Here is a 26,394-nt window from a genome sequence, read left to right as displayed (position 1 = left end):
CCACACCATTCAAAGTTAATTATGGAAAGAGTTCACAAAATACTTGGGATGGTATAATTCCATACACTGGATTTCAGTTGAATTCCATTACAAAACAATTAGCTAGCTTCATTTCATCAATAATTCACAATTTCAACATTCGATAGTTTCAAAAGAATTTAAATCAAATTGTTTAAAACCCAACACATTAGATTGTTCATTTGAAAAACAGACATTTAGAGGAGCAATTTCATGAACATACATCAGTACACAGCTGTCAAACATTCTTCGGCTTTTATAATATTCGCAAAACAGTTGGGAAAACAAAGTATTTAATTTTTGTATAATCGACAAATTTTTTCCTCCCTTCCTCAAGACGACCATTAATGATAACTTTAAAAAACGCATATAACCAAGAGCTTAAGCTGTATACATTACAGTATGCAAGTAAATTAGTTCAAGGCTGAAGCAGCAAGTGGAATTTTTTATTTGCAGACTTTGTTCTCAAGTTATCCATGTATCAACAAGTAACTACTCTGGGTGAACTTTCTTCATCAGAGACCAAAGTTTCCACAGCTGTTAGGTACTTCTATTTTTTCAGTAGCTAAGTGACAAAGCGCTGCCTCCTCCCACAAGCAGACTTATGCAGAGCTGCGGGCTAAGGTAGCGCACGCAGCAGAGAATTTCAGGTTTTTAGTGGAGAAACTCAGTGTATGACAGCTGTGAGTCTGCATGTCAGAATTTGCTGCTCTCATAATACAATTGCTGTGGCAAGAATTATGGATCTTTATCACTTCTATGGCGACAGTTAACAGATCCAAAGCACCGTATATATAATTTAAAATACTAGCATAAGAAAGCTTCAGTTCCTGGGAATAATTTGCTAGATTTGTAAAGGCACTTCGGGAACTACAGGAACTTTAAGGAATGCATGATAAACTGTACTTAGGATTAGTACTTGTCAATATAGAGCTCTTAAGATGGTCTGCACCACAATAAACCTTCATTTTTATTTATTTATTTTTTTAAAAAACATGACCAACTAAAATCCACAGTGGGGTAAATTTTGTTTCCAAATATTCTGCCACTATACGTGGGCAAAATCAGAACCTTTGCAGTTCCAAAGGGAAGAAATTAATCTGTATGGATTATACCTTCATCAACGGCCCTTTTCAGTATTCTACAAGCAAGTAGAATATTGAAGTAAGAAACAACTTGAAAAAAACGAATCTGTAGTCAAGCCTTCTTTGCAATGCTGTTTGCCAACTGCCTCAAGTTCATATGAGCTATCTGTCCCAAGCACGTATTAGGTTTGTACAATTTAACATCATACAGCAATCAGTTTCTCAGCATTTCTACTAATAAAACCCAAATTGCAGACTTCTCTGTTAAATTAATGTTAAGTTGTGGTTTAAAAGCTATGTTTTTATGCCAGAACATTTCAGAAATGAAATCCCAGAACTTAAGGGATCAAACATTTTTATACTTATGCAAGATGCAACTTGAGCATTTTCACACCCCCAACCAGACTCTTACACCAAAACCCAATAGATATCATATAAATATAAAGCATCTTGCAGTAACAACTCTGATTTTTTCCTTTAATTCCAATCATCCAAATAAGCATATGAAAGCTTTAAACAGCTTTCAGAAGTGTGAAAATTCTACAGTAATTTAAAGCTGTATGTGCATACATCTGTCAAGTTTATAAGTGTAGTTATTTATCTGATATTTTCAGACTGAATTTCAATCTCACAAAATGTTCACATTTCAGTAAAATGCATGACATATTTATAATCATATCCTAACAGCTCCTAAGAATGAATATAATTGTCCTTTATTGTATTCTATACATAAAGCAAAAATACACAAAAGCAAAAACCCCACAAAAAAAACAGCTTGAAGGCCAAAATTTGTTTTAACTTTATCTAGATCCCAGACTGTCAGACACCTTCAAGTATTGTGATGTTTTAGCTATAATACAGTGAGCAGGAATGAATTTTAAGCATGACCCTGTATTTGTCATTCTGCACGTAAATTATGTATCAAGTCTCTGTCCACCATACATGTACAAATTACCTATTCTACCACCGCTAGCAACTTCTTCCACTTATTTCATTTTTCCCCTCTGTTATTAGTGTACTTACCTGTTACCTTCGCTTTGGCATTGATTTTAAGTTCTACACTAAGACTGAACAATTTCTTGTTTCTATAAATAATTTTATATGGATAGAAAGAGAACGATCCCAAGCTACAGTTTGTTTCTTTATGCGGCTTTTCCTACTGTCCCAGCCTATCTACTCACCAGAGATAACTGATGAACAGAGGGGTGTGTTCAAAAACCAGATCTTGACTTTACAAATTAAAATGCTATGAGGTTGACACGTATTTTTCACATTAATATATGAGGAAGACATAAAAGGTAGATCTGTCTGCCACAGGAAAATATAAAATGAAGATCTTTCCCTCTTGCTTTTTTGCATGAAGATATGTTAGTTCTCAAACCACAATGAGCAAAAGGAAAAAAAAAACGTTCATTCTTTGGAGAAAGCTGTATGAAACCAATGTTTTTACTTGCAAGTAAAAATTATTTGTTTCAAATATTATAATGTCTTATAGACAAGTTTCTTGAGGAACTTCCATACAGCTCAAATTTGTCAATACTACTGATTTCAGAAAAAGAAAAAAGCAGGCTGTGGGGAATAGAAAAACGTGTGTCTTAAGATACCTCAGAAGACAACAAAATTACAGCAATGTTCATTGAGGAAAAAGTCATAAGAACATAAGATTTTCAGTTCACTTGCTTTTTCAAACCATCTTATCACCCTTAAGGAAATGAGAGAAGATATTGAACATTAACAAAAAATGTATATGCTTCTGTAAAGCCCCAGAACAGCCATAAAACAGACTTTAAGAAGCATATAGAACAGAGGCACTGCTTGTCTCCTTCACTCTAAGGTGGATTTCAAGTATTGAATCAGATGCACAAAGCATGAGTTCTCTGATGAGTGCTAAGAAACACACGAAAAATGCCAGCCCCGCATATACGCTTCCTCGAAAAATACACATTAAAAAAAGAGATTAGGTAAATAATGTTCATAATAGCTCAATACTAATCGGATCTAGAATAATCCTGAACATGTACGTACATAACTAGGGTCTTGAACAATGCTACCATGATTCACTTGAAGTTCAGTTATTAACTAGAAGCTTATTATAAAAACAACCTACAAAAATAGGCATTTTTCTATTATCTACAAGGTTTCTTAAAAGGCTAATTTCATACTTTGATGTTTGCTAACACAGTTACAGGACAGTTCCTACTTACACAGGCAAAATATAATGTACCTTTTTAAAACTATCAAGTACCATTTCCCCTTTTAACAACACAAAAAAAATTACAACCATGTTAGTTCTTAAACCACTCCAAAGCTGAAACTATTTCAGAGACCTGAGAGCAGTTTCTGAAGAAGCATATGAGCCTCAAAGTACATTAGACTAAATGATTTTGCTTACAGTGGTTTGAGAATAGAAAAATCAGAGAAAAGCCACAAAATATGGAATACAAAGTCTACATACATTATCAACTGTTACATTGTTAGTGTATTTTTTCTTTGCAATTCAGTCCAAATCCAGTTTAAATAGGAAATAATCAAACGACCCAATAACAAAAACATAAAATGAAAAACTTAACATTCAGTAGTTATAGAAATTCAGACAGATTAAGATTGGGACAATGTATCAGCTAGAAGTACATCATTGAGTATCAGATAAACTAAAAAAATCTGTCTTAAAAAAAGAATCAGGACTCATGCTGATGAAGTTACATTACTATTCTGTTTGTACACATGCATTTTACTGTTAATCCTTCTGAATACCATTCTATTGGATTCTTAGCTTTCTGGACTATTACAAGTCAGACATTTGTCTTGTAAATCTATTGTTCTCTTTTATACCTTCTATGTGCAAAGACGTTTCAAGAAAACATTCAGGTTACAGTAATTCTGTAGAATGTATTATCAATGCATGTGAAGCCTTACTCTAGCGAAGGCACACAAGAATCTTGCGAGAATTTAATTTTAAATCATAAAGTGTACAAACAGAAGTGTAAATACCTGCTATGGTACATCTGAACTTTTTAATAGGGTTTTATAATGAATACATTTAGTAAGTTATTCCAATTTAATCCATCTCTAAGTGTAAGTAAATACAATAATACAAAGTGAATTTCACTGTATACAAAAATATTCACAATGGACCTTTAAAATCCTTCTAACCTAGGTGTAACACTTTTTTTCACTTTTTTTTTTTTTAATATGCCAGTACAGTATCACATTTATGACTGTAGGTACACACAGAAATAAGAAGTATAGGTGCCATTCATAGGGTGCCGGCACACAGGCAACTTCATGTTACCTGATAAAACACAGTAATATGGGGAGTAACTCTTCCCAGTACTGCTGATATATATATAGTGATTGAGAGTGTTAAATCTATTTATGAGTATTAATTAACGTAAAGAGCAAAACAAAAAAAAAATGTATGGCAACATACATCTTGGTGAAAATGAAACATACAAACCAAAAGATCACTGTACGTTTTTATGTATGTATTTATATATATATATATAAACAAAACTACAGTAAAGCCTTTCTTCATTAAGACAGAAACAAGACAAAATGTTTACAACTTAACTTTTTAAAAAAATACCAAATGTTTTCATTTACATGAGGAATACTAAATTTGTCCTTTAAACCAAATTATTAGGACCTATTTTCTTTGTGCAAGGGTATCTTACCTATGCAACTCCTCTGAAAGAATAGAAGACCCAGCACACAACAAAGTTGAAAGAAGTTGTATATATAAATCCCACCTGAACTAAGACTGAAATCTCAGTTTCATTTTTTTTTGAAATTGTGCTTTGGAAGTTATAAAATGCAACAACCTAACAGTATTGGACATGCTTTCTTGGGGTGACAGGGTAGGGAATCTGTACTGGCACAGAAATTCCACATCTACATGCACCATAGTCTAAATACACAAAAATGAAAGCTATATTAATAAAGCATGTCAAGGGTAAAACAGTTGCCCTAAATTCCAGATTAACAATTTTTAGTATAGCTTGCTCAACTCCAACAGAAGTAAAAAACTCTGGAAATGCATCCATCATTCAGCTCAATGGTTACCTCCCATTAGTAACTATTGGCAAATTTCACAAATATTAATTTATGATAAAAGGGAAAAATCCAGCTCAACAAGAGCAACTTCAGTTACTTTTGTTAAATCTGTACTTTTATGTTCTGACTTTTTTCAATTAAGAACAACAGTTGCTATTTTTATGCCATTCCAGAATTATTTCTATCATTCCATTTCTGACGGCAGAAAGTGGCATTAACTATTGCCAACTTTATTTCAGCTGTCATGTTTCACCGTCCTATTTAAGCCTTTGACTCCCCTTCTCAACATCCATTACTGCTTTTTTAGAATATGAACCCAAGACAATATCCCACTTAACACTCAGTAGACAAGTGCATTTAATATCAGATTTTGTTTTCTCCGGAAGGGATCAGTGACACAAAAGCCTAGCATGGAAAAACTGACATTCAAATAATGCAAAATTATAGAAATATTTTTACTTAGGAGCAAGTTACAGTTTATGTGATTTCTAATATACTTTGCTCTGTTTAACTTCTGCAAATGAACTTCCATGAATAAATGCCATAAGCAAATCTGGAAACTACATTTGAGGGTAGACATAAGAAATGGAAGTTAGGCAGACAGACAAATCTGCTGGGTTTCTGTTTGAATGTGGATGTGGTGGGAAATTCTAAAACCGGAAAAGACTACTGCGGCAAAAATAGGTAGTTTTGTTTTGATCTCCCCTTATTGTCAAATATAAGGAATCGTGAGCAGCTCAAATTACCAATCCTCAAAATCGTACATCATATAATGTGATATACATTATATACATCATATATGTATTTTAAAGCTCTCAGCAGTACACCAAAGAAAACGTTATTTATCGTGCTACTCTGTAGCTACCTAGACATTTGATGCACGCAAGACTCCAGAAACATGACATAAAAGAACATTTTAGCATGTCAACAACCAGGAAAGAACCAACCCTTGTGTTGTACATTTGTTTACTAGTCTTCAGAAAATGACTTTACTGTCAGAGAGGGGAGGGAATGAAAAAGCAGGGTGGTGGGGAAAAAACAACCATAAATCTTATTGAAGATAACACCTAAATTTAGCTAGAAGACAGAAAAGTGACTGGCCACATTTTAGAAAATAACAAGCAAAGTCTATCTACATTTCCTGAATTTGAGTAAAACTCACTGAAACAAAAAGAATCTACTAGTGCAAGGACGGCAGCTGTATGTACACATTCCCTACACAGACATAATCCCCACATGACATATGAAGGACTAAATGCTGCAGTCCTCACACAACTAGATTTTTTTTATTTTAGAATACAAATGATAAATACAAACAAATTTCGTATGATCTTTTAAGATTACAAGAGAGCAGACATCAGTCTGACTTACTGCTTACTAAGAAATGTCTTGATTGCACTTCATAAAAATTACAAACATTAATACCATCTAAAATTAAAAAGAAGGCATGCCAACTGCAGAAAAGAATGACACGAATACTCCCTCCCAAGCCCAGAGTTACCTGTCATTACTTACCTGACTTCATTTCAGATGCTAAAAGAAGAAAGTAATTCAGTACGTTCTGCAGGACCATTTAAATGCAGACATTAATGGTGTAAATAATCCCAGATCTAGAGCACTTTTAGTAATTCAGTAACAGTAAACTTAAAGAACACAAAACAAATGCTCACCTTCTTTAACGATGGCGATACTCTCTCTCTCTGTCTCGTTCTCTGTCGCGATCTCTGTCGCGATCACGATGCCTCTCTCTTTCCCGACTTCTTTCCCGATAATAGTCATCATGGCGATCTCTACTACGTGATTTGTGGCGTCTACTTTTTTCTCGTGACCTACTGTGGTCCCTCTCCCTGGATCGTTCACGTCTTCTAAAAGAAATTACTTCATTAATTTTTTTCTTCAAAGCACAAGCCACTCACATGCCAATTCTGTATTCTGTTGACTAGTTAGAATTGGATCAAAAAAGTATATGAGAGAAATATCTCCTCAGATGTGAGAGAAATAACTCTTCGCTGCGATGCAGAGATGTTTTTGCGTATAACATGGAAGATATGGAAGGTGGTGATGACTAAGACCAGTTACAAATAGGTGTAATCTGCTTCATAATCAAGGAAAAGTCAGAAAGTACATTTTCAAAATGGAGGACAGCTGAGATCAGCTGGGGGAACGTACTGTGCCTCAAATGATTAAATGATTCCCACAACATGGCTGCTAATTGGGGTACTGAAAGTATGATCCAAAACCAGCTGTCTCTGTTTTTATCATTCAAAGTGAACTACGCTACTGCTACAGCATCCAAATGAAATAGAGGCTTGGTGTTTGTCTTAACTCGGAAAAGGCTGTTAAGCTGTACTAAGTACAAGTCCATGCATTTCAAATCTACTTGCTCTAAAATTTTTAGATTGCATGATAAAGAATAACAGAAAAAATCATTCTGGCCAACCTTTTTCTCCCAACTCAAGCACACTTCTTCTGTGATAAGTGTGGAGAAAGTTTGCTCTAAGCAAAATGAAAACTGGCAACAAGTACCCTCTACATCAACTTTCAATAGCAAATTATTATCAAAATTATATACTGGACAACTTAACTGATAAAGCAAAAATCAATTTTGAAGTTTACACGCTGCAATACTACCATGTAGAAAAGGATACTAATTAAAAACTAAGAGTTAAAAAACTAGTCAGAACAATTTTAAAAACAGGATTAATTAAAAGGCAGATTATTTAAGTTCAGAATCCATACTTGGTTCTTTAACACGTTTCTTGTGCAGATGAGCAAATCACTAAGCTTCCCACATGACTTAGTTTCCTTCTCCTCTGTGAACTAGTCTTGCCCTACACCTTCCCCTTCACAAAGGCAGATGGAAGAGGAAAGTTTTACCTGGATCCAGAACCATAAGACTTGGACTCAATCCCATGAAGGCAGTCTTGAAGAGAGCTAATAAGAACTTTACAACGATCATCAGCAGATACTTTGGACTGTTTAATTAAGGAAATTGCAGTTACCAGGGTCTCTATAGCACTTCCATAGTCCCCTGAAAACAATATAAAATCACTATGAGAAAATTATACCAACTACAACAAAAAATTGTAGCTGTAGTAACATTACCATTCAGGATGTCTTCTCTTCAATAACCATCCAGATCATTTACTGTAGGACTAAGCATTAAAATACTGTCCAGATCAGTACTCAGAAAGCATTCTCAGACATCAGCTGGAGTACAGTACAAAACCAGCCTAAGATTGTTGCACAGAACTTCAGCCTCCTGAAAGCCACATCAGAAAGATGCGGCTTCAAGGCTGCAGGCTTCCTAAAAGAAAAACTATAAACTCTTTTTAGCTAGGTAGAATAGAAAGCATATTAATAAAGCTTTACTAACCAGCACTGGCATCTGATACAGCTCTTGAAATGGCACTGCTTGAGATCGCCCTATTTCTATTCATGATTTCTTCAAATTCTGCTTCACTTAGAGGTGTCCTTGCAGCATCCATTTCTCTGAAAGTAATAAAACTACTATTTAAAAGATTAAGAAAACGTTAAGGAGTTATCATTGCAGTTTTAACAATCCAAGTTCACAACTTTAAGCAGTGACAAACAGAAAAGAAAGCAGGATCTGGGTTTGGTTTGTGTTAAGGACCATGTTACAGTACAAAATCCTGAAAGCTTAAAAAAGGTAAAAAAAAAAAATTATTCTTGTTCATCCCATCTATTTTGAAGATTCAGCAGCACTTGAAACTGTGCTTTACAAATATTTATCATTTTCATAAAATCCTTCAAGGTATGTGAGCAGATATTACCCCAATTGAATGGATGTAGAAATACATGTATATGGACAACGCAACTTTGAGCAAAACTAGGAATCTTCTTATGAAAATGACAGAACTGCATGATACCGTTTTCCAGATTCTTAAGTAAGACCAGAGTACTATAACTTATGAAAAGCAACTATAGGCTGTCATTTTTAAAACAATATATTATCCAAATGACACTTCAACATTTTACAGCTAATTCTAGTATTTATTTCTGGTCAAGTTCAAGGTACTTCAAATATATCTACAAATTGGTCACTGTAATGAAAAAGCAATAAACAAGAATCCTTGTACTCATTACACTTTAATTATTAGCTACCTATAAATGGATTACAAAGTAAGAGAAGTTAACCTACACAAAATTGTTCTCAGAAGTTTTGCAGCATCCTATTAGCCAGTCTCTGAATGATACAGAAAATCTGAAGAAACGTGTTAAGAGATAAAAGTTGAGACTGTTAAACTGCCCCCACTGCTTGATATTTCTAAAATAGTGTTAGTTCTTCCGGTAGAAAGAAAATGCAGAATAATAAGCAATGCTATCCTCTTAAGTGCAAGAAGTGGAACAAGATCCTATAGCCAGTTTAGCATAAGAGGAAATGTCTAAAAATTCATACCTCCCTGAGTTTTGAGTATTATTTTTCGTGTGCCTCCCATAGAATGGAATATGTAATTTTTCTCTTATGGGCATGTTATTTCCAGTGAAACGCCTATGATATATAATTAATGACAATTTAAATAGTTATGGATGATAGTTTTAACATTACTCATGAAAATACTGGACAGTAAGTTATTCTGTCCTATCCCCACTCCTTCCCTCCCCAGCCATGCTATCAACTGCAGACAACTTAGATTTTGTCCATCAAAAAAAAAAAAAACCAACCACCTTATCTTTATTATATTTCAGGCAATTAAGCCAAATGCTTGAATTTCTACAGTTTCTGTAATAACATAATATGTACGAATGCTTGTGTTTTTTTTTTTAAACTTTGTGCTCATATGTAAAACAAAGAATCAAAGCAAAGTGCCTGTGCAGAGAACATTTTAGGTAAGGGAAGTCTCTCTCAATAGCAGTAAAATCACAAGTGAAAAATCCACATGTAACTACGCAGAAGGTATCTTTCTTACAATTTATCCCAAGATGATCTAAGCAATACAAATATGGTGAAAATTAAGAAACAGCAGTCAGACATAGATGCTTGAAAGCACAGATGAAAAAGACGTTTCAAATGATGTGAAACACTTGACAAGTCAAGTCAGAGAGACTCAGAAACCCTGTCCAAGATAGGATTAACCACAGAAAAGGCCACTGCTACAAACACAGCAAGATTGTACCAAATTACCAGAAGGGGCTTAACAGGAAAGGAAGATAAAAGTCTTGCAGTAAATTCCCACCTGTTTTTTGAGACAAAGACTAACTTTGAATTGAATCCTTAAGGAAAGAGACAAGCAGAGCTACTAAAAGATGAAAATGGTATAGCACCATACTCAACAAATGCACATATTCAAGGAGGAGAACTCCAAAGTATTCTAAGATGACAGCTTGCAAAGCAAGATGGCAAAGGAACAAGTGAGAATTTTGAGTTAAGACAGAAGCACAACCACAAGCTACTGATACGAAGTGATATAATAAGTTAACACGTAGTACACATGGAATAATGACACTGCCAAATACAAACAGTGAAGACAAAGAGTTCAAAGCTGAAAATGGAAAGTAAGATTACTAGTGTTGCATTTTAGGATTTTCTTACTGCTACAAACATATTTCTTAGAGTTATTTCACTGAGAAGTGAACGGGGCAAATCTGAAGACTGATTAGATCCCTTCCGTTTTTTTTTTCTTACTTTTAACTAACATTTGCTTTAAAAAGAAAGATCAAACGTGTCCTACAAGGCATAAAATCTGCTACAAAGCACATTAAAACAAAAGCACTCACCTTCCAGGTGGCCCATAGTCACCTCTGTCATACGGTGGAGGTCGGCCATACGGATCTGTTGGAGGTGGGCCACGGCTGTCTGAAGTAGGTATGCCACTATTGGCAGGTGGGGGGAAGAAAGCTGGATTCACGTGTGGTGCAGGCGGTGGAGCACCTGGAGGTGGCCCAGGGAGATGTGGAGGAGGAGCGAGAGTCAGGGGCGGCCCAAGAGGCCCAGGTGGACGAGGGGGAAATGGACCCGGAGGTGGAGGTGGACCCTGCTGAGGTGGTGGCGGACCTGGTGGTGGCCCGTAGCCTGGAACTGGTGGTGGAGGGCCTGGAGGAAGGGGCCCGAGCGGGGGCTGACCAAAAGGCTGTCCTGGAAACAGAACTGGTGGTGGTGGACGGTCACCACGATTAGGAGGTCCAGCTAAAGGAGGTGGGAGGACCTGACCAGGAGGTGGAGGGCCTGGTGGGCCTGGTGGACCAGGAGGACCTAACGGTGGACGTGGGGGAGTTTGTCCAGCTAAAAAAAAGAAAAAAAAGAAAAAAGTTAATATAAAGAAATAAGAGTTAGTGAAATAACTTTTTGTTCTCAAACAGAAAACCCTCACTGAACAATTTGCAACTTGTGCAAGACATGCATACCTTGCACTTTGGGGTCCAGTAGCTTAGTAAATTTATAATAATTACTTCATTATGAACATCTAAAGAGAATGTTAATAACATGAAAACAGACCAAAAAAATCATGTAACCAGTTGCTATTGCTATCAAAAAAAAAATCTTACAAAAAATACAAAAAATATTGCACCCTACTTACACCTACAGCTTGCCTTTCATATGGGGCATAAGATATAATGTTTATTAAAAATATGTGAAAAGCTATATTGGAGAACATTTACTACATTCCTACATTTACCGTACCTACTTTCAGGTCCTCATTAGTGTTTTTTCAACCTATGTCCCTTCGACTGCTAGTAGGAAATCCACTACAGAATGATGTCTATTAAAAAACAGTGAAGGTGAAATGAGAACTTCACTGTAATGCAAGCCTGATGTTTGGCATTCTAAGTGCCTGCTAACTGACCTGTCACTGGGCACAAATCAAAGCTAAATTCTTGTCTTGTGCGAATTTGTAATGTAATGAAGAACACTGTTACTATCCAGTCTGCAACACACGTATTCTCACCCCATATAGCAAACCAGAAAATCCGAACTACACCAGAGTAAACAGAAGCCTACTCTGTAACATGATTTACCTTGATCTTTTTCATACTTGTAAAAGATATGTACATTGACACACTATAAAGAATGTCTCTAAAAACACTGTTGCTAGCTAATTTAGGAAGCACAACTCCGTGCTTCAACAAAGGAGTAGGGTAGACACCTACAATCCAGCAGTGAACAATCATTATAGCATATTAAGTGAATTGCCTTGATTTTTGTAATTCCCAAATAACTACACTGCTTTAATAGAAGGAAACAGAAATGAAACCAAAACCCCACATATTAATTATTTTACCTGGGAAAGGTGGTGGTGGCCCTCCTGGCCCTGCTGGTCCAGGGAATCTGTCTCCACCTGGAATGGCACCAGGAAAACGGCCTCGCCCTCTGTTACTAGGTGGGAATGCTGCTCGCGAGCTTCCTCCTGGAGGCCCAGCTTTACCTTCCCCTGACATCTGGCCAGACTGTGTGGCTGCAATGGAAAAGCAAAAGTGTAATTATGTAAGTCAAAATAGGTTAAAGCTTTCCAATTCTCAGCCCAAAGTTTTATGTAGCACTGAAGCAAAACTTCATGAGCACCACCTTGTTCCTCTGTACCCAAGAAAATAAGGGGCCAGGGTGGAGAGGGAAAAAGTGCTTTGCTAAAATATGGCAGTGTTCCAGTATCCCCATACGAATGGAACAGCAACTAGGGAGACTGGCAGTCCTTGCTTTAATGCAGCCCAAGGCCACACACTGGACTAGAAACCACAAGACAAGGTGCTGTAGGAAAGCACAACACAGAATCTCTTCTCCACCCGATCACAGCGCAACTTATCCAGACACGAGAACTTAGTCTCATCTGCCTACGAATGTCAAATTTCTAAATACTCATGTTTTTTTTTTTTGTTTGCTTTCAGTTAAATTCACAAGAAGGAATTCAGAAACCTTCTCCAATGGTAAGACAAAAGTTTTACAAAGCTGCAATCTTCTTCCAGTAAGTGCCATCTCCTGCTACAACCACAGACCTTCAATATATTGATTTTTTTAGAGGATCTTTTTTTAACAAAGCTGGAAATTCATTTACATAAGTATTTTATAGCTATTTTAAGCTGCGCAGAAATTACCAGATGCTGAAAAAAATGCAGTACAGCTTTTGGAATAAACTTCTATTTTTCCAAGACAGCACACAAGAAAGACTTACTTTTCCTTGACTGCATTTCAAACTGACTCAAAAATTGTTTATTACATGGAGTTACAACTGGATTCTGCCCATGCAATTCTCTTTTAGGCAGCAAGTCCATCAGCTTTTTGGAGGATGCTTCTGATCCCACACCCACAAGGGCAAACCTGAAAGGAAGAAAAAAGGTTACACTGCATTTTTTCCATTCCTTGGATATCCTAAAGCCTCATGAAAAAAAAAGTTTAACAGAGTAAGCAAAAGGACACCTGAAAACCAAATACAGAAACTCTTTCACAGATCTTAGCCCAGTTTTAAAGACAGATAAAGTAACTCATTCTAAGACATATATGAAGAACCACAGTGCAAGTACAACACGTGGCAAAATATATAACAAAGGCAGTTTTCTGGTAGAGTATCAACACACTATATATGAATGAATATGATCAAGTTATTATCACGAATTCACTGCGTTCTCATTACTACTGCCATTAGTACTAAGGAGAGACAAAGGCAGTCATGCATGGAAGATCAGACTGCCAGTGAAAAATCAGCTCAAGCACTCACTTTTAACAGTTAATAGAAAATCAAGTATTTCAAAATGACTCAGTAATGGGGATAAGGGGAAACTGTATTTACATTATGAAGAACAACATTATCACTACCACACTAACTGAAACTTAGGAAAAGAGTCTTCATGAACATCACCAATAAAATGTAACTTACTAAACAGTAAGACACATAATACTGCCATAAAATGTACATCTGGAATTTAAATCATTAGTATTAAATTATAAACCCAACCATCACTGGATATCAATAAACAAAGGTAATCAGTTTACATACTGACAGTTATGAAAAATCAGAACTCTTCCCGATGCCCATCCTCCCCCAACATCAGTTCATTTAAAGAAAAAGGAAGTGACAAGTTCTTACCCTTTAGACTGGCCATTAGCACGATTTTCAAAAAATTTTATCTCCAAAATATCATTTACCCCCAATGAATGAACTGCTTCAGTTAAGTCTTCATCTGTTGTCCACTGAAAAATATATTTTAAACATTCAGTTACGAAAACTTATCTATAACACCGTGTAAAGGACAACCAAGTTTTACATGTTTTTATTTTTTTTTGTGCAAGCTGTCAAGAGGAATACCTTATTCAGGTTGCCAATATTTTCTGACTCTTACAGAGCAGTCATTGACATTTTAAAATTCTCATAGTTTTAGAAGTGCACACTTCCTCATATGCTACGTTGCCCCAGTCCCACCACACAGTGTACCAGCTACAGTACGCCAAAAAACATTTTTATCTGACTAACTTTGCTGAAAGCACTTTTTCAAGAGTATCAGGCTTAAACTGAACTATTTTCAACCCAAACGATCCTATGATTGATTCTATTTTAATAACTGTTACATTTTTGGACATCCAGTCCATTTTTTTCCCCCATCAATTCCATCTCCAAACATAAGTCCATTTTTAACACCCTATTATTAAACTGGTGCTCTTTAAGACAGCTTTGATTAGTGAGAGCCTAGATACTACTTGCACAGAAGTAGCAAGATTTACAAATAAAAGATGGAAAAACCAGCACAAAACCTATGGTTAGTAACAACTGTTTTCACTTCAACCTACTTGCTCTAATTTCCTGTTAGTTACTACGTAATATTCAACAATTTCACGGGTATTCAAGGATGTATAACAAATTAAAACACATTAATACTCATAGTTTTCTTCCTACTTCTGTAACTCCATCACCTCTTTAAATTCGGTATGGAAACTGCAAAGCAGGCTTTCAAGATTCTCAACTACTTATCTGACCTCCCTCAAATCAAGGCTTCTTTTAAAACTTTAATAAATTACTTTGCTGAGATCTAAACACAAACGAAACAAATACACTATATGCTCAAATGATCAAATGCGCTTGTGGTAACTCCATTTGTGAAGGCAAACAATGAGTAATAGGTACAAATAACAGTACATTGGCCTATCTACTTCAGAAATCATGACATTTGACTTGGATGAGTTCGGCTGATTCTGTTCATGTGTTTTAGAGCAGTACAACTGTTAAGACAATTACTCCCTTACTTAACTATTAGCTTCTGAAATTAGGATGCTGTAAAATTAATGAAGAACACCGAAGTATCCACAAAGCATTCTTTTTCAAGCTTATCACTAGTAAAAATTTCATCGGAAGGGAAAAAAAACCAAATGAAAATTTTGCATGTGTGGACTTTGGCAGAACCGGATTTCAGGTAAAGAGAGACAAACTCCAGTTAATTTAGCTACTGACCAGCTACTTGCACTCTGATTAAGTGCAATTGATTTTAAAATACTTTAATGCTGACAAAAGTAATTGTCTTAAGGGCAACTGCAGTTCAGTGAGTTACTGTTACTCCCGAGACTGCAGAAATAAGCCTCAAGGCAAACGTGAAAACAGCTTTGTTGCAAGAGTCACTGATCTGGAAAAAGTAAGTGGAAAAAGGCAAAAAGTATTTTCAAGACAATCCCAGAGAATCTTAGTTTCTTTTAAAACTAAAAACTTTAGAAAGGGATTACTTAAAAACAGGTTTGTTTGGTAGCCGTAAAGCATCTCCAAGCATAAGATATTTGATGGTTTAAGCTTGTTCTCTTTCATTCAGTTCTCTGAAAAGATGGTGGTACCACAAATATCCCTTCAGAGCACTTAGAACAGCAGAGAAAACTTTAAAGGTGATAATTACTGAAAATTTAATCCATTTTTAGACATCAAGACAGCTCCAGGCAGACTCACTAAATTGCAGGTAAAAAAAGAAAAAAACACTTTCTTCGCTGCACTTTTAATATTTCATACAACAATTCTTAAATGAAAAAAATATTTACAAAGAATTACGTTCACAATTTTCAAATTGCTGGCTTCACCCGAATAGTAATAAGGTACTTACCCAAGTCAGATTTCCAATGTACAAGGCAATTCTCTTTCCAGTATACGTATAGACAACATTTGGTGCAGCTCCTTTACCTACGTCATCTCCAACTGATGGTGGGAGAGAATCCATATAATCACGATCTTCTGGGGCATCTCCATTATTTGCAGACGGAGAAATTACATCATCGTACAAATCAATCTGATCATGTCCACCATATTCAGCTTCCTAAAACACAAAAAGCACCTAATTATCTTTAACATTCTTAAAACTTAATCTAAACAAAATACTCTGACAACATTCCACAGACACAGTTAGTTTGACCCAACACCTTTACACTATCATCCACATCCATTTTCATCCCCATGAAAATATACCAAATTCTTATGACTTCTAATGGATTCTAAACCACCAACAACCAAAAAAAAAACCAACAAATACCACCTCCAACTAGTATTTGGCACCACAATGCTTTCAAACCTGTAATATAAACAGAAAACCCAAAAGACACAAGCCCTGCTCCCAGAATTACAGACATCAGCAAGTAAAAGCAATATGCAAAGTTCCACCAATATTTTTTTTATCACAACATTTGGTAGAATGAACAGACCAAGCTTCAAGAGGACCAAACTGATAAACCCTGTATTTCAGATTTCTACTTCACTCCTAACTTCATTTTTATCTCCTCATTCACAGAGAGGCCAGAAAGGGCCAGAATTCTATTTTATTTCATTAAATTTAATAAACCCTCGGGTTTGCGCGTATTAAACATTTATTTATTCACAGGCTACAGAGGGACTATTCTACAGCATCAAGGCTGCCTCTGGAACATTTTGGTTGAGAAAATTATCATGGGGTTTTGGAGTGAATCGCTCCCTTCTCCCTTGAGTCGGTACAGTTTACAGCACAGTTCTGTCCAAGTGAACTAGACTCCTTCCAGAGGGAATGGAAATGTGAGTTTCTTTCCAAAAGCTCCACGTCCTGTGCTCGGCAACTGCATACTACCTGCTAAATGCAAACATACGGGTCAAAATCAACCAGCGGTCCCCTCAGATATATTGAACTGTAAGCATGGAAGGAATATTTGGTCCAAAAGACCAGACTAAATTTAGCCTGAGACAGACCATGAAAACAGCACATTAGGAAGGTGGAGGGCCCTGAGCACCAACTACCTCAGTCTGCTGATGCACTACTAGCAAGGCATACTGCTTTTTACTATAGAGGCAGCTGTACTCTCATCACAGAAGATGGACAAGTAAGAGAAGAGTAAAAGAGAATCTTCTTAACAAAAATATGCAAAACAATTTTAAAACAATCAGCGTAAACTTTATCAGTGGGACTGCTTAATTCCAAACAGGAATGAATAGGTGTTGTAGATTTGCATTAAGGAATTATTTTTCAAAGACTTCTCGTGATACTTTCCATTTGTCATCTTACACAATGTCATTCACCATGCTCATCATATACTGCAGCAAGTCCAGAGGAGGGCCACGAGGATGCTCAGCAGGCTGGAGCACCTCTCCTATGGAGACAGGCTGAGGGAGCTGGGGTTGTTCAGCCTGGAGAAGAGAAGGCTCCAGGGAGACCTTACAGCGGCCTTCCAGTACCCAAAGAGGGCCTGCAGGAAAGCTGGGGAGGGACTCTTTTTCAGGGGGTGTAGTGATAAGATGAGGGGAATGGCTTTAAACTAAAAAAGGGTAGGTTTAGATTAGATAAAAGGAAGAAATTCTTTACTATGAGGGTGGTGAGGCACTGGCACAGGTTTAGCAGTGTTTAATGTTAGCCTTCAAAGCTTATACAGTGACTTTTGAAAGTTGTTTTGCCATACGCAAAGGTTGTGCTTCAAACGGCTGCAGAGAGCTCCTGGACTCTTCCAGGCTGATCCAGAACAGAAACTGCTTCACCGAGTTTTGGTATTGGAGATATTTCAGGGGCTGCTATCTTGTGAATGTGCATCTGGAAACCCACATAACCATCTTAGATAGAATAGCTCCAGATACGGTGATTGGAGAGAATCAACTCGGATTTCACAGAAAACAGGCTGCAAAGCCAGCAATCTTGGTTGAAAACCTCCTATATTCACGATCATCATCACATGATCAGCTCTCTTGAAGGCATACAAACATTCATTATCAACTGCTACTCTTGCCAAGAGGATATCACTACAATAAACAAAACCAGATATGCAAAGTTTTGGTATCATCAGTCAAGTAGTTTTGATCCTCAGTAAACTGCACGGGCCCGACATACCCTGAACTTCAACAGAAAATTCATGTCTTTTAAGGTAAGTTTATTATGGCCACATTAAGTAAGAGTTTCGTATTTTCACTGAGTCTGCCCCAGCCCTCTGTCAGTTTGATTCCTCCTATCATCACAATTAATGAAAGGAGGTTCAAAGAACCGCCTGGGACAGGCTGGAACACGGTATCTGACGGGGAGATTACGGCTGATGTCACAAGGCAATTAAGGAAATCCTCTCCTGAACGTGGAGTAATTCTAGCCATTTGTGTGGGGGTGATGACTTCAGGGAAGTAGAATTTAGTCCTGGTAGACAGATCCAAACAAGCAGCCACCGGTCTTACGGCAGACGTACACCAACCTCTCTCTCTGAGGAGGCTGAGCTCAGCATTGCCAAAGTACCTACCAGAGCAGTCAGCAGTCCACAGCTCTGCTGCACCTCCTCAGCAGCAAGAAACTCCTCTGAAATGGATCAAGTTTCTATTACATAGGCTTTCGGGTCACCATCAAAGGAGAGAGAATTACCTGGGCACTGCGAGTTGAATGCAATCTTTTTTGTCAGGTTGTCTGACAGCATCAGTGCCCTGATTTAACTCAACAAAGACCCAGCAGCAAACCTGATGCTGCTCACTACAATCTCTCCTCGCATCACACTGGTTTTGCAGCCAGCCAGCATGGAATCCTCTCAGTTAGCAGCCAGTCAACAAAGCATGCGGTTAGATGATTAAGAGTGATCTGAGTCAGCAACTGCAGGTGTAGATAGAAGAGACACGAGATGGCTCAACGGCTGTTACACAAGATCCAAAAACCCCTTCCTCCTTCACAGGCAGACCATGGAAACTCACCCCAACACACTCTTCTCTCCTAGATGCAGATGAGTAAGAAAGAATACAGGAAGCCTTGCCCAAATAGCTGAGGCTGGAGAAGTAAACGTGCCACCCATATCATGGGCTGGCTTTGACATAACCTGACTTCCGCAGTTGAGAGAAGAGCAAGCACGAGAAGAAATGATTTCTGCTCAGTTACAGCCATTCACAATCCTGCAGATAAACACGCTAAGAAACAGGCTGCTGTCTGAAACATCAGATCATTTGCTCTGCAAAACCAGGACTGAAATTCCCCGTTCAGTGCTACTCGAGTGGGACTGGGTGAACAAAAAGGTCACTGGAAAGATACACCATCAAAAACTCAGACTAGCTGTCACACTACCAGTTACTCAGCCCCTCCCCGGTATTTTACATTTTAATTACGCTTGCAGTGTTTTGCAATATTCAGAAATGAAAGACAAACACATGGAATGTCACGCTCATCCGCAGAAGGGACAAATTAAGCGTTAATTCTTTTTGAAACTTAGCAGCCATACTCTGAGTTGCAGCAGAGAACTGGTCTCTCTCTCCCTTTACCCAAGGCTGTTTTGGAAAATGCTGCTTTATTTTTTGGGGGTATCATTTCTCTGAACAGTACATGCATCTCTGAGATTTGCTTCTTCCCTCTGTTCAATTTGAGTCAAACGCTAAATTACATCCCCAAGGCGACAGAAGTGACAAGGTTTCATGAAAATAATCACCATTATTTTCTGAAAAAAGCACTCAGTTAATAAAAAGCAAGTTATCCACCTTCTCCATTACTACTTTTTCCAATTCAAAATTATAATGCACGTAGTCAAAAACTCTAAATACACGTTAGCAACCTCATTTTAAAAATCACAAGGAATAGGCAGAAATGCTTCTGGTTCTGATTAGCGCCTGAACGCAGAAACTGGAAGTCTAACAGAACAGCAGGCCCTTGGTGTTTCGGAAAGAAGACACTGTCTGTGGCAGGAACATCTACGATGGGGACAAGTTTGTTGGGCCATACGATTCCCATTTAGTCTACGGACCCAACCACTCTCAGCTTTTATTATGTATTAGACAAAATAGTCTTTTCTTTTGCTGTTCTAGACAACGAGGCAAGAGAGTAACATGTTCCTAGGGCTCCGCAGTCACAGAGGCTTTCAGGCTCTCAGCTGCTTACTCCATCTGAACAGCTTTTATTAGCCAGCTACAAAATACAAAGTCAAAACTCTTTCATTTCTAATTTGTTAGTATTTAATTATCAAACTAGAACTCTTCAAGGCATGTTTAGATAAATCCACAATGCGACTGTACTTATCAGAGTATAAACAAAGCAAGCCTTTTTTCCACAGCAAGAGATCTTTCTGATCAAGCAGATGATGTAACAGTAAAACAGAGATACATGCTTCTTAAGCTGGCAGTAAATAACGTGTGTTTTTAAAATAGTTTAATTATGTGTGTATTCACATGTATTCCTGGGAAAAAGCATGGGAAAAGCAAAGCTGATCAGAGCATCAGGGATGCTCACTATCTCAGTATTGTGCTCCGAAACTCCGCACTTTTGAGCACAAAAACACACCCTAACGTTTGCCAAAGCACCCCTAATCTTTCTGAGGTCTTCTGCCATCAAGAAGGTGCCAGCTTCGGCCATTTGTGCGCCAGTAACGCAGCTCTCATGTGCAGCACGGATGTGTACCGTGTCTGGTGAGATGGTCAAAGTGAAAGGTGCCGTGCAATTCCTGTTCCTCATGGGTCACCAGCTACGCGTGCAGGGACTCCTGCATTTCTGAAGCTTGCCTCAGCACAAGATCCTACACTGAATATGAAGGACTGCCGGATGGAGAAGCCATCTTAAAGAAGAAAATAAAAAATGAGTCCACTAAGTTATCCAAAAAAGGAAATACAATTTGAAAAAAAGTGAAACACAATTGGTGGGAGCCAAACTGAGTAAAGCTGTAAGCACAAGGACAAGATGATGATGAACAATAAGTTAATGAAAGGGTAAGAGGCACCCAGACACACAGTTCTGATGAGCTCCAGATGGGACGGAAAGAAGAGCCCTCACTGAACAGCTCTGACTTCAAGTCAAGTCAGCCAGCTCTTTGCAACCTACAGTTGGTTGCAAGCCAGTCCTCAGCTTTCATTCAGTTCAGCCAGCTTGTAACCTCGTAGCCTGTGGTCTTTATTTCACCCTTCTAACCTGTGGTTCATTTAGTGCTAATCGAGTGGAACATCTTCCCGCCTCCCGGACAAAGGCATTAAAAATATCCCTGAGGAGCCCCAAGGACGAGCACCTCGAGGCCCAGAACGGGACAGAGCAACGAAGGGAAGCTCATCAAGCCACAAACCCTAAAAGATCTCCTTACTACAGACCCCACCAAAAGTTTTTTCCTGGCTTTGTTATACATACAGTTCTACTGTCCACAGAAGACCAAAGAACTGACGAATTATATTTTCAGTCCCTGTTACAGACAAAACTTGTGGAAAGGGTCGCTGCAGCCCAACTCAAATGACTACTAAGTGAACCACAGAATTCAAGAACAACAGTTGATTGTTTTACATATCAAGCAAACTTTCCTGACAAACACGGCATCCCATACGATGCCTGCTACCCAAGTTACCATCAAGTCGCCATCGTTTTCTCCCTACAGCATTTGTCAACTGCCATCTTCACCCCTGCACAGCTATGCTGAACCACGTCTTCCGTGTCATCAATTTAAGCTGTCAGCTTCAAATCAGAAGCCATGAACAGAAGTTTCAAGAGGGCCTATCACGACGACTTCAGAATTAAAGGTAGTAACACCGTAGGCGGTAACAACCGGCTTTTGTTCGTACTTTTCAGAAGGAAATGGGGAAGTGCAGAGGTGTCAATCTCCCCCGGTACAACTTTCTATTTTAATGTAATACAGTTCAACCGAGCAGGTCGTGAGACAACACCAACGTCTCAAAAATCAAACTTGGAAGAGAATAAGCAGCAAGTTTTCACAAAAATGAAATAAAAGAGCCAAGCTGAGAAAAAATGGGCACTAGTCCCTTCTCACTTCTCACCCCTACGTTCTACTCTGCACGACTCACGAACCAAGGAAGCATCAGCTTGCAGAAATGCAGCCCTAGCAGGGTAGCAACTGGGGTGAACACGGTGAAAAGAGCAAAAGGAACCCCTCACAGCAGGAAGAAGCTAAACTACCACAAGACTGTCTTCATTTATGCCATCAGCCTTCAGGTGATATCAAAACCAACCAGCACCGAGTAGACCAGGACCGAGGTACACGGAGAATCCCCACCAGTTTTGCTCTGGCAGTATGCATGTGCACTACGCTTACAGCCATAAACTGTTCTACTTCGAGGGCTTCCGTATACATGAACAAAACACTACTGGATTCAAATTAGTTTTTCAGGAAAACCTGATTTGTTATCAGTATTTCACCTGGAACTGACCAAAACAAAGCCAAAATTAATACAGAAGCTGATGGGACTTACTCTTATGCTAAACGGCATTTGTGCTAAGGTTCACCCCCACTTAAATTCCTATAACGGGTCTTCAGCTACAAGGGAGAAACTTTCACATGCAGACAAGGAGCACATCGGTCCTCTCTTATCCTCTGCTCACCTGGCATGGCATTCCTTTACGGTATGCCTTTAGGAGATTACTCATCTTCTGAATTAATTTATCGATAAATACTGGAAGAAATAAAGTTTCCTAAGATAGTTTTAAGTTGTTAGCACGACTAACTTTGAATTCCATAACCTATTATCTGTCTCCCAGTTCTCTGCAGGGCGGGCAGGCATTGTGCACCACTCGGTAAGCCCGGTAAACCCGTGAAAGCGGACTTGTGCGCGGTTGCTGGCGTTCTAGGTCAGGAACAATGCAATCTGGGGCGACACAACCTCGGGAAGGGCAAGATTCACAAGCAGGCCAGATGGCACGCCAAACCAACGCAAACAGCGGATTTCGGTGGGAAAGAGGAGGGGTCAAAAAAGAACTGGAAAAGTCGGCGACTTGTAACCCACGGGAAGTTCTGCGCGGGTTCCTCATCAAAACAAATCTCCTCTTACGAAGACCTGCGTCTTTCTTTTTTTTTTTTTTAAGTAAAGAATAACGAGAGTGAAAAAATATATAAATAAATAAAGCAAAGGGCAGTTTCTTTCCCCTGCGCCGCTGAATAAAGCTGCAACTCGCTGGGCCTCCCCCGCAGCGAGCGGCCGGGAAGCTGCTGCTTTCGCTCCGTCTGCGAACAATGGCAGCAGCAGCGCTGCCCCGCCGCCACCGCCGGGCGGGAGCCGCGCTGCCCGCCGCCACCGGGGGGCCCGGGGAACGGCACCGGGGAGGGGACGGGAGCGGAGAGGGAATGGGGGGGGGGGAGGGGAGGGGAGGGGAGGGAAGGGAGGGGAAGGGAAGGCGGGAGGGAAGGCGGGAGGGAACGCGCTCGCTGGCGGCACCGCGGCCTCTCCCGCTCCGTGCCCACCGGGGAAGCTGCCGCCGGCGGCCGGGCCCGCTCCGCCGCCCCCTTCCCTTCCCTTCCCTTCCCTTCCCTTCCCTTCCCTTCCCTTCCCTTCCCTTCCCTTCCCCTCCCCACCGGGCCCCGCTCCCCCCGTCCCGTCCCGTCCCGTCCCGTCCCGTCCCGTCCCGTGCCGTGCCGTGCCGCCCCCGCCCCCCTCCCGGTGCGGGCCCGCCGGAACAATGGCGGCGGGGAGGCCCGGCCGGGCCCTGGCGCCGCGCTGGGGGCCCTGCAGGCGGCGAAGGCTGGGCCGTGAGGGGCCGCGCGGGGCCGTTCCGTGCGGCGCGGCGCGGCCCGTACCTGGTTGAACTCCTCGCCCACATCGGCGTAGATGTCGATGTGGTCCACGCCGTCCGCCATGATCCCGCCCGGCCGCGCCTTGGGGCCGCCGCCAGCCGCGCCCGGCTCCGCCGCCGCCGCCGCCGGGAGGGGGAGGGGCCGCGGCGTCACTTCCGCGCCACGGCCGCCCGCTTCCGCCCCCCGCCCTCTCCGTGGCGGGGGTCGCTGCCTCCCCCCCCCCGCCCGCCACCCGCCGCCATGTTGGGCCGCGGGCTGAGGCGCGAGGCCCGCCCCGTGTCCGCCGTGAGGCGGCGGTTGGGGTGTGGGGGGCTGCGTTAAGCCCCAGGTGATACCAAAGCCAGGGAGCAGCCCCTCACGTGTAATCCACAACGCACTTAATGTGCTACGCAGTAGATAACGTTCTGTGTTGTACGTTACGTTGCATATCCAAAAAAGAACAACAACAAAAAAAAAACACACACCCGCCTTCTCTACCTTCTGACCTGACAAAATAGCTTGTTTTTTTTTTTTTTTCAGACAACGAAAATAATGTGAAGAGATCACTGGAAGGAATAAAAATGTTGAGTGGTGTTTACAAGTTGATTCATAGAATCATAGAACCATGGAATCATAGAATGGCTCCAGTTGGAAGGGCCCTTAAAGCCCACCCAGTTCCACCCCGCTGCCCTGGGCAGGGACACCTCCCACCAGACCAGGTTGCCCAAAGCCCCATCCAGCCTGGCCTTGAGCACCTCCAGGGATGTGGCATCCACAACCTCTCTGGGCAGCCTGTGCCAGTGCCTCACCAAATTCAAATTTAAAATTTCCTTTTCAATGGCTGGGAGTGGTTCCCAGTTCCTGGATCAGCATCTATGTCCCATACAGTCCTGGTTTCACACTGGGTCCAGGAGCCATGTGCATACTGCCTCTGTCTACCTCACTGCCCTCACAGTGTAGTTTTCATTGAAAGGAAAGATGAATGGACCAAAAAAGAGATGAAAACTCAGAAAACCACAACAAGGGATATGCTGTGGAGCACACTGGCCAACAGTCCAAGTCCTTGGGCATGGGGGTTCTTAGGTTTTTCCAGGAGTTCCTATCCATTTTGTGGCATATTAAAATTTACCAGGTGCTGACATCTTGTGTCATATCTGGTGTTAATAGTTCTGGAAGCCAGAAACCCAGCAGCTGGAGTTTGTTCTCAGCTACACTGGGCTTTCCAGGTTGGAGGAACTAACAGCTGCCTTACTCTTTGGCAAAGATCAGAATATCACCCGAAGATTTGCTAAGGTGCTTTCAGACACCGTTAAAGTATTGAGATTTAAATAAGTTCACATTTGCTTAATGATGAACTGGTTTAGTGACTAGTATTTTACCAGAACAACACAAAGCACCTTGACACAACACTGCTATCCATCTGGCCATGCTGAACAAAATCACTAAAGTCAGGAAAAATGAGCCCTTCCTATCCAACAATCTGACAAATTCATGGGAGATGGTAGGTTGTGTGCAGATGGATGTTTTATATGCATCTGGATGCCTTAAGAAAGTTGCGTGTAAATCCTAATGATGTTTAAAGGGGCAAGGAAATTAAATGCAAATGAGAAAGTCATTATACTCACCTCATAAACCACCTCAGGGATCACCACTAGCATTTGAAGAACCCCTCCAGGGGGCTTTGAAGAGGTGGGAAAGGACACTGCCTCTTTGCTCTGTGAGATAATGAAGGGTGATCAGCGAAGCCCTTGGACCTCTGCCTGTGTTTTGTTTCTCTGCTCACGAGACTTTTCCACTTTGGAGCCTTTCTAAATAAATTCAGCTATTTATTGCACACGGGCATTAACAGAATATAGTATGATCATTTTTGTTCTTGTATACATACCATTAAGCAAATTCTGTAAACAGTGTAAGAGACTAAATATTATGCAAGCTGTTCTATTTACTTTCTGCTGTGTTTTAATTCTTTTCATGAGTAGACTCAATAAATATGTCTTCAACTTTCTTGTGGTCACCAATAACTTCTTTATGAATTACTCTTTTAATGGAGCGACTTAAGAATTGATCCACTCTAGTGAAAATGTTCGTACTTTGTATTTTGTACACAGCAAAATCATTTAGACCATATGTTGCCTTCTCCCCGTAACATTCAGAGGCTGAGGCAGAGCATGGGCTGAAACAGAAGTGTGGTCGTGAGAGAGTTGTCGGTGGTACGGGAGGACTTTCATAGGGGACAGCAAGTTACAAAGTGATTGCACGCCTTCCAAACCCATTGCCCAGCATGAGAGCGTGTGATGGCAGATGAGCTGGTGTCTTCCGTCAGTTCTTCTTTCATACCACACTGTCTTTCATCTGACAGCAACAGCTGGAGCTTTCTTCGTAACA

The 26,394-nt window shown here is 40.0% G+C and overlaps 1 protein-coding gene across 5 annotated transcripts in view; it reads right to left on the bottom strand.

Annotated features, from left to right (window-relative positions):
• The window catches only part of CPSF6 (cleavage and polyadenylation specific factor 6), a 28,443-nt gene extending 4,228 nt beyond the window's left edge, over window positions 1-24,215 (bottom strand). The window contains exons 1-10 of one of the 5 annotated variants that reach the window (XM_080576191.1): window positions 24,034-24,215; window positions 16,182-16,391; window positions 14,195-14,298; window positions 13,283-13,428; window positions 12,398-12,571; window positions 10,896-11,400; window positions 9,577-9,669; window positions 8,533-8,648; window positions 8,034-8,187; window positions 6,827-7,021 (exon numbers count right to left, since the gene is read on the bottom strand). In XM_080576191.1, the coding sequence (XP_080432317.1) occupies window positions 6,832-7,021; window positions 8,034-8,187; window positions 8,533-8,648; window positions 9,577-9,669; window positions 10,896-11,400; window positions 12,398-12,571; window positions 13,283-13,428; window positions 14,195-14,298; window positions 16,182-16,391; window positions 24,034-24,093 (1,752 nt within the window). In that variant the 5' untranslated portion in view covers window positions 24,094-24,215 and the 3' untranslated portion in view covers window positions 6,827-6,831. Of the gene's footprint in view, window positions 1-6,826; window positions 7,022-8,033; window positions 8,188-8,532; window positions 8,649-9,318; window positions 9,382-9,576; window positions 9,670-10,895; window positions 11,401-12,397; window positions 12,572-13,282; window positions 13,429-14,194; window positions 14,299-16,181; window positions 16,392-24,033 lie in introns of all 5 variants that reach the window. The other 4 variants (XM_080576193.1, XM_080576192.1, XM_080576194.1 and 1 more) reach the window with 4 other exon arrangements.
• Window positions 24,216-26,394: the final 2,179 nt, after the last annotated feature.

Source organism: Anser brachyrhynchus (assembly GCF_964034855.1).
Source record: "Anser brachyrhynchus genome assembly, chromosome: 1".
In the NCBI taxonomy this organism is placed as follows: Eukaryota; Metazoa; Chordata; class Aves; order Anseriformes; family Anatidae; genus Anser; species Anser brachyrhynchus.
The sequence above is the reverse complement of the archived record's forward strand: the minus strand, read 5'-3'. Positions and strand labels throughout refer to the sequence as shown.